An 8151-nucleotide genomic window follows, 5' to 3' on the forward strand; every position below is an offset into this window, starting at 1 on the left:
ATGGTTGCAAGCAAACCCTGGGCAGGACGAAGAGCTCCACCAGGACCTGCATTCTCACGCAACATGAGCAAGGGAGGAATGTGCTGTTTCCATTCATTGAGATGGGCTGTTTACTCTGAGGCCTACTGATGACGTTAGACATGCCAATTTTGTGCCTTTAAACTCACCAGGGCAGTTGATCAACCACAGTGCTGAACTGCTTCTGCTTTCATCCTACAACATCTTCTTCCCCCAGGATGGCTTTAGGCATCATCACTCTCTGCACAGCAATACACACTGGTAGCAAAGATACAGGGACTTCCTGGCACCAGTTCTGCCATAAACTTTAGAGAGATGAACTAGATAAGTAGTATATTCCAATAGAATAATTTTATTTATTTTTAATAGCTGATACTCACAGTTTGCAATGGTCAAAATCTGAGAAACATATTTCTAAAGCAAGTTGGTGAGGGAAAGTCCAATGTGGCTGAGTAATCAAAAGAGGCCCAGGGGTTCCAGCATCCTTCCAGAGCCTCACCACTGCCCACAGCCTGCCCATGCTCTGCCAGAGCAGAGATTCTGTAGGCTGCTCACTTTTGGATTCAGTTTAGGGGGAAAAAAAAAAAACCCAACACCTTAATTCCAAGCAAATAGCAAAGAATGACATCCTGAGGATTCTGGAGCAAGATCAGCTCTCAGCTGTCCCAGTTTCCACTGGAGCTGCACCAGGATGGCAGCGCATTGCACCCGCTGCTCCCCACAGCCTGGGTGTGTGCCAGACACAAGCACTGGAGACAGCAATGCTCCAGGAGCCAAGAAACCCTGAGGTCCCAAGAGTTACAGGTGCCTTGGGACACACAGAAGGATCAGCAGCACACAGGACACACTGGGAGGGCAGCTGTGCACAAGCCCTGCCCTCTGGGGCAGGGGGACAAGGGCCCTGGTCAGACCCTGCTGCCCCACAGGACCCCTGCTCCCTGCCCACCCTGTGCTCACAGGCCAAGGCCCAAGTCAGTTTGAAAGTCCACCCTAGCAGACTCCAGCCAAGCAAACATGGTACCATACAGTATTCAATAATTTTAAAAGTTAAAATAGTTTATTGCTGTTCTTTGTAGAAATGCACTTAACTTACATCGTCTGTTCTCTTCCTTTATTTGGCTGTTGGATTTATAGGCATAAAAAGGTTACGTTTACCCATTTGTTCAGTGACATAACACTTCTTCTTCTGCTCCACTCATGATTCTCTCCTAAGCTTTGCTGGCCAACAGCCCCAAATCTCTTTTACATAAATACTGTAAATGTCTCCATAGGTTGCAGCATTGTAACAAAAGATCTACCAAAGTAGACAAAATGTTCAGTATTCTTGGTTGGTTTTTTTGCATTTAAAAATATACCTAAATTTGAGATAATCTTAACAGAGTAACAATTACAATAAGAAAATAGTACAGTGCGTTGACTAAAGGAATATTCTGCTCTCCTTCAAGCCAATATTCCCTTTTGCATGTTGAAGTGATTCAGCAATTACTTAAGAACTTTTACCTACATACAATAATTTAGTAAAATGAGAATTAAACAAGGCAGATACTTACTACTATTCTTCTGTCTGCAATTCACAGCTCATGCGAATAAAATCGCAATAAATATTAAAAAATAGTTTCTTTTTCTTTTTTTTTTTTTCTGTAAGGCATCTCTGAGTATTACAAAGTTTTTGTACAACCAAAAAATAAGATTGCTTTTTTCCATGTTCTCCGAGTACCTCTGTACCTCAACAGTAATTAAGAGGATTGCAGGTTTGATGAGGAGGGGAGGGCTGATGGGGTAGGAAAGGATGAGCACAGGTGATGGAAGCAGACTGCTGTGTGTGCAAGAATCTGTACTTTTCCTGGGAAACATTTCAGTCACTTCTAGAACATCTTCAAGACAATCTCTGTCCAGATTGAAAAAAAAACCCACAAAAAACAAACAACCCAACAACTTACCAGAAGTCCATTTTCCAGAGCACAGTCAGACTGCGAGGGTTTGGGTTTGCCCTTAACACTATAAATAGCTTAGGTATTGATATGCACCTACATCGAGGGGACAAAGGGGAGGGGTAATTATTATTTTTTTTTCCTCTTTTTTTTTTTTTTGGTTGTTCTTTATTGGTTGTTGTTGTTGTTGATGGTTTTTGTAGTCCTAGTCGTATCCTTCCGTTGCAAAAGGCTGTCCCAGGAGCGAGGCCCTCACTGCATGCGGTCGGGCTGCAGCTGCTGGGGCTGGTACTGCACGAAGGCGGGGGCTGCGGGGGTGCTGGGGGGCAGGGGGGGCTGCACGGCCCCCGTGTAGCCGTACCCCACGAACCCGGCAGCAGGGGAGGCAGCGTAGGGGTACTGGTCGTAGGCAGCTGTGGTGTACTGGGAATAAGCTTGGCTGGCGGCGGTGTAGTCGATGTAGGGAGACGTGATGGACTGCACGGGGGTGGGGATCACCACGCTGGGCTGGATGATGGCTTGGGGGTAAACATAGTGAGGCGCCAGTCTGTGGAGGCAAAGCAAGAGAGTCAGCGAGGGGCTGGGGTCCCTGCAGCCTCCACCTGCCCCCCAAAAAAGTCACGTGCGTCAGCCACAAACGGTGCTGCCCCAGCAGTGCTGCCCTCCAGTCCGGGGTGCTGCTCCGAGGGGGAGGGAAGGAAAAGCAAAACACTCCTAGACTCAGAGGTGGAAGCAAGGCGAAGCATGGACTGCAAGAACAGACACACACCCTGGTCCCCATCTCTTTTATCTCCAACTATCCAGGCTGCTGGGCCACCAAAATACCCTCCCTGAATGGCTGCGACGCAGCCCCTGCCTGCCTGGCTCACCCTCCCTCCTGCCTGCCCCTGCCTGTGCTGGGAGCCTCCCATACCCTGCACTTCCCCTGCACTGCCCAAACCCTGATGGAGGCTCCTGAGGATCTTCAGCCCCTGCAGGACACCTCCCAGCACTCTGCTCATCCCACACAGGCAACATCCCAGCAGGAACAACCACTGTTCCCAGGCACAGCAGAGGGCCCTCCAGCTTGCCAGCTGTTACCAGTTCCTACACATGTAAAGACTATGTTTCCATAACACTGAATGTTTGGGGCAATGCTACAGGGTGTTTGTTGTAAAACACAAGATACTAACTCTGTTTTTCTTCCCCTGAGTGACACTCCTGGGCAGTGACCACGCCAGCAGTCCCTGGCCCAGCAGTGATGGTCCCATGCCCACCAGCTCTTACATCCAGGCTCTGCAGCCACCCAGACCCCAGCCTTTCCTCTGCCCTTTCCAGGCAGGTCCCAAAGCACTGACCAGCTGGTCAGCCTCTGCCCTGAGGTAGCCGTGTTTCTGAGAGGGATTTTACACCACCACAGTCAATTACAAGTCTATAGACTGAAAGATTCTGGAGATTATTAATACAGGATTGTCCACTGATTTGCTAGAAACTGCTAATGAGGAGGAAAGAAAAAAGCAGAAAAATGAAAGGGCTAAATTTTCCAGAGGTCCCACAAGTCAGGCCTCAAACAAGAGCAGAAACTGTGCAAACCTGAAGGTTTAGGTCCATCCACATAAACCACAAGCCAGGCAAAAATTGGCAATTGCACATCAACTGCAGAGTGCAAACAGTATCTGCCTGCCCAGCCCTCAGCAGCAGAGAGCCCTATTGTCTGCTGGCTTGAAGATTTGGGACTTGTTTAAGAAACAGGGGGTTGCAGCCTGTCACCAGCAAACAGCATGTGGCTACTGAAAGATCAGAGCCACAGGCACAAAAACATGGAAGCTGTGGGAGAGGTCCCTGTGGCTGGCAGCTTGCTGAACCACATACAGCAACAGCCCAAACCAAAAGCCATCCTCCAAAGAGCTCATTCCACTCTGCTCCCAAACCCATCTCATTTTGGCAAACAAAAAAAACTCAAGGTAAAACTCTGCAAAGACCTTACACAAATTCAAACATTAGTGGGCTTTGTGTGTGACACATACTTTCAAACATGACTGTTTTCAAAAGCCTCCCACAGGCTTTCCACAGGACACAGGCTTGCACGTGCCTAAACTGCTCTTTATAGCCAAGAGGGTATCTTGCCCACTCACCCATTTGAGCTCCAGGCTGGAAACCCCAGCAGACCCACCACACTGCCCAGCAGCAAGACCCAGTGCTCTGGTGTGTCACAGGAACTCACAGCCAGGGCCTGGACACTTCTGCTGGATGGGTCACTGGCTGAACTCACCTGAGCATCTGTTCTAGGTCTCAGCCACCACCTAAAACATACTGGGGTCCATCTGGAGCTGATCTCAATCTATCCAGCAGTTATAGGGTTGCTCCCATTTGCTTTATGACTGCCAGTGGATAGTTTAACCTGCTCTTCAGACAGGAAAAAGGCTTGTTGCAAACAAATGCTCATCTGAACTGAGTTTTTTCTCATTGTCCCACTCACATACACACTTTGTTTTTTCTTGAGGCAATTTGCATGACCATAGATTCATAGAATGGTTTAGGTTGTAAGGACCTAGTTCCAACCCTGCTGCATGATGAGAGAATGACTGTTCTCCTCCTGACACAGCAACACTGCCTCTGAAATCAGGGTCCTCAGATATAACAAGGCCACTCCCAAAGGAGAAGCATCAGGGAGCATGAGGGATGGTGAAGAGCAGCACCTCAACCTTCAGCTGATTAAGTGCAAGACCACTACCAGAGGCCCAAGCTATCCACAGCATAGGGCAGGGAGAGGGACACAGCTCTGCAAACCATGAGCTCAGTGTACCCAATATCATCACCCTGTGACTAAGAATGAGATGAGCCTGCAGAAATTCACAGTAAAAACCTTTGGCTTAGCTCTGATCACAGCTGAGACTCTCACGGCTGGATCAGAGCTAGAGCTTCTACACAAGCTCAGACCAGGAGCTCTTAATGTCACACACTCACATCAGCCATCAGCAGCAGCCACCTCTGCTGAGGAGCTGGGCCCAGGCCAGAGGTTCCTCACACTTAGTCACCGGGGGGTTATTTTGCTTTTTTTTTTAAATAATACAGGCGTGTAATGCTGCTCTCTTGGCCTGCCAGGGTCAGGGGAAAGGCTCTGCAGAGGCACTCCCAAGGTAAGATGAGCAGACCCCACACACACTTCTTGCTCTGCCCCCCTGTCAATCAGCAATTTGAACAGCTCACATCCCAAATTGGTGACAGATGATCTGGCTGCTTGTTGCATCTCCCAACACGCATCCCACTGCTGGGCTTCCTGATACTCCAGGGCTTGAAAAAAGTTAAAACCACCCCACAAACACATTAACAACAAAAAAACCCAAATGCACAATCCTCACACTCCAGACTCACTAAAAAACACCCACCAGCAGTAGCAGAGAAGGGACCTGCCCTTTGCCTGCCCACAGACATTCAACCTGTGACTGCAAAGTGACCAGGATGATGGCCTGAAGCCCCGGAGCAATCCAGCCTGAGCACCATCCTGTTTGAGCTGCTCTGCAGGTCATCTCCCAATGTCCCTTGCTGCCACCCAACTGCCCTTTGGAGCCAGCACATCCCAGGACGGGGACACAGCCACGTGCAGGGTGCCAGGGCAAGCACACAACCCCAACTTGTGCCCAAGAAGCTCCAGATGTCAGCTCTGCCTTCACGTACACTGCTCCTCCATTGCAGCTCCCACGACGTGCTCCAGAGATGGAAAATCCACCACAGCCTGCACTATGTTTTTTGCTCAGCAAGGAAAAATTCCAGCTCTTCAATGTCACTTTGAATAAAAAGCACCATTAGCTAAGAAGACAAGAAGTATACCTATATTGTTTCCAGAAAAGCATCCTAGCCCAATACATAGACAAATACACATCACACACCATAGTTTACTGCACTAGGAAAAAAAAAAAATCACACTCAGCAACTCCCAGAATCTGCTTCTGTGTAAAAGGGAATGTTCTTTTGGTCTGTGGGGTTTTAGTGATTTAGCTGGAAATTTCAAGCATGATAGGCAGTTTGGACTTCTGGATTAGGTGGACAGATGGCAACTCATCGATCAAGGCACAACACACAACCCAAGGAAAAGTCACTGATGACTTGCAGCTACAAACAAAACCAAACCAGTGCAGTACAATGAAGTTCTCTGCAGGCTACATCAAACATCACAGAACGTCTTAAAATGTTTTTCCCCCTTCTATTATTTCTGACGAAGATATTTCAGGGGGGAAAAAAAAAGCTCTTTCAAAGTTTTTTCTAAAACTAGGCAAACTCTAATCTGAATTTCTAAAGAATGAGTCACATCTGTGTTTTAAGATGCCTTTCCCTTCTTCCCTGCAGTTTCCCTCCCTCCCCCACAAACAGGCCCTGCCAGCCAGAAGAGAACTTCATCTAGAATACACACAATGTGATTATAAAACATCAACCAAGTGATCAGCCATTGCCACCACACATCAAAGTCATCCCGTGAGCAGCAGACATCCCAGATGCTCATGGCACTGCAACCAATGGCAGGCAGAGGCCACAAAACCCAACAAGCAGGGTCAAACCTACATCTAGAGCCGGCAGCAGCCGCAGGAGGGACTCGGGGGGCAGCTGGGACCGCCAGGCCAGGCCCTGTCCCTAACTAGGTGGGCAGGCTGCCACGCTGCCCCAGTAGCCCAAATTGAAAGACACAGAACAAAAGAGATGGTTACAGAGCCTTTGGCAGAGGAGACACAGACTCGGCTTCTGCTTTTGCTGTGCAAAACGCACAGGACAGAACAAAAACAGTTCGTCCGTGGGGCAGCCCGGGGTGGGACCTTCAGAGGCGTCAGGTGAGGCTCCCAGGAGGTGCTGCCTGCTGGAAGAGCAGACCTTTTAAAACCTGCCTTCACCCACCTCTCCCCACAGTACCAGCTAGGGACGAGGTGCAGGGCAGGGGCAGGGTGGGCAGCAGCCCCCAGGGCAGCCAGGATGAAGGGACAAGTCAGAAGGCCCCGTCCCACACCACTTCCCAAGCAGCAGGGAGGACAAACAACCTAAGGAGGCCCTCTCCCTTGTAGCAGCTCTGGTAGAGCTCATCTCAGAGATACTTAATATAGTTGATTATTTTAGGTCAGGTTTACACCCCAAATGTGTTTTAGCTGGTTTAATTCTCCTCTGTCCTGCAGGACTTCCTACACATGAGCTGTTGGCTCCTGCAAGAGTGACAGGGCAGGAGCTCCTGACCTCCTCGAGCCCTCAAGCCACACCAGGAGCTGGTTTTGGTGCTTCTGAAGAGGTGGAAGACAACTGCAACCCACTGTCAAGAGGAACACACACTTGGAAACAAGGAGGGGCACAGGCCTCTTGCAAGCCTAAAAGAGATCAGCACACAAATGCCACCACCATGACCAGCCTTTTATTCCTGGAAGAATAAAAGAAACAGTCCTTTGTGTCTGCCAGTGAAGGCACAAATTTTGGCATCTGATCCCAGAAATTTGCCCTCCCTTTCCACTAGAGCTGACCAGTTAGCTGCTAGAGACACCCACACTGCCACAACACGCCATGGCAGGTGCTGCTGGGCTTCCCTTGGCAGGTGGCACTGCAGAACCAGCAGAGTGTGGCCACAGCTGGCCATGACAGCAACGTGGTGAAGCAGCACCTCTAACCACAGCCTGGATGGCAGATTTTAAGATGTCGTTTCAAGTGGGTTAATGAGTGCAGGAGCTCTGAGCAGGAGCTGCTCTGGGAATCACACCCCAGTGACACCAAGGAAAGCAGCAGCAGCCCAGGAGCTCTACACCCACGTTAGCAGTGCCACACACCACCTCAGTGTTGGTGATGCACAGACACATCCTGATGTAACTTATGCCCCGAGAACATCACTCCTGAAGGACACTCCCAAGCCAGCAAGCACTCACCTCCTGGAGCCACTTTAAGTAGACCTGCGTGGAGCTGCGTGTCATACAGGCCCCAGCCACAGTGACAGGCTGTAGAGACATGAGAAATTCAGGCCCTGTTCTCAAATCCAGACATGATGAGAAGGGGCTACAGGCTGGAACACGTCCAGGTCAGTCCCTGCCTGCCAACGAGGACTCTTGGTCAGGGAGGAGATCACACAGGGTTTATCCACCAACAATCTGGTGCAGATCAAGACACTCACTGTTCCCCAACCACTCCACCATCCACCAGATTTCACTGACATGGACTGGGCTTCAACCACTGACATGACAAACCTCTGAATCCTGAAATT

The 8151-nt window shown here is 49.5% G+C and overlaps 1 protein-coding gene across 1 annotated transcript in view; it reads right to left on the minus strand.

The window, feature by feature from the left end:
* Positions 1-2082: 2082 nt before the first annotated feature.
* RBM38 (RNA binding motif protein 38) overlaps positions 2083-8151 on the minus strand; it is a 15443-nt gene continuing 9374 nt past the window's right edge. Inside the window, exon 3 of the mRNA XM_009998639.1 lies at positions 2083-2496. Coding sequence (XP_009996941.1) covers positions 2202-2496 — 295 coding nt within the window. The 3' untranslated portion in view covers positions 2083-2201. The remainder of the gene's footprint in view (positions 2497-8151) is intronic.

The sequence above is a fragment of the Chaetura pelagica genome, unplaced genomic scaffold (genome assembly GCF_000747805.2).
Source record: "Chaetura pelagica isolate M959 unplaced genomic scaffold, ChaPel_1.0 scaffold275, whole genome shotgun sequence".
Lineage (NCBI taxonomy): Eukaryota > Metazoa > Chordata > Aves > Apodiformes > Apodidae > Chaetura > Chaetura pelagica.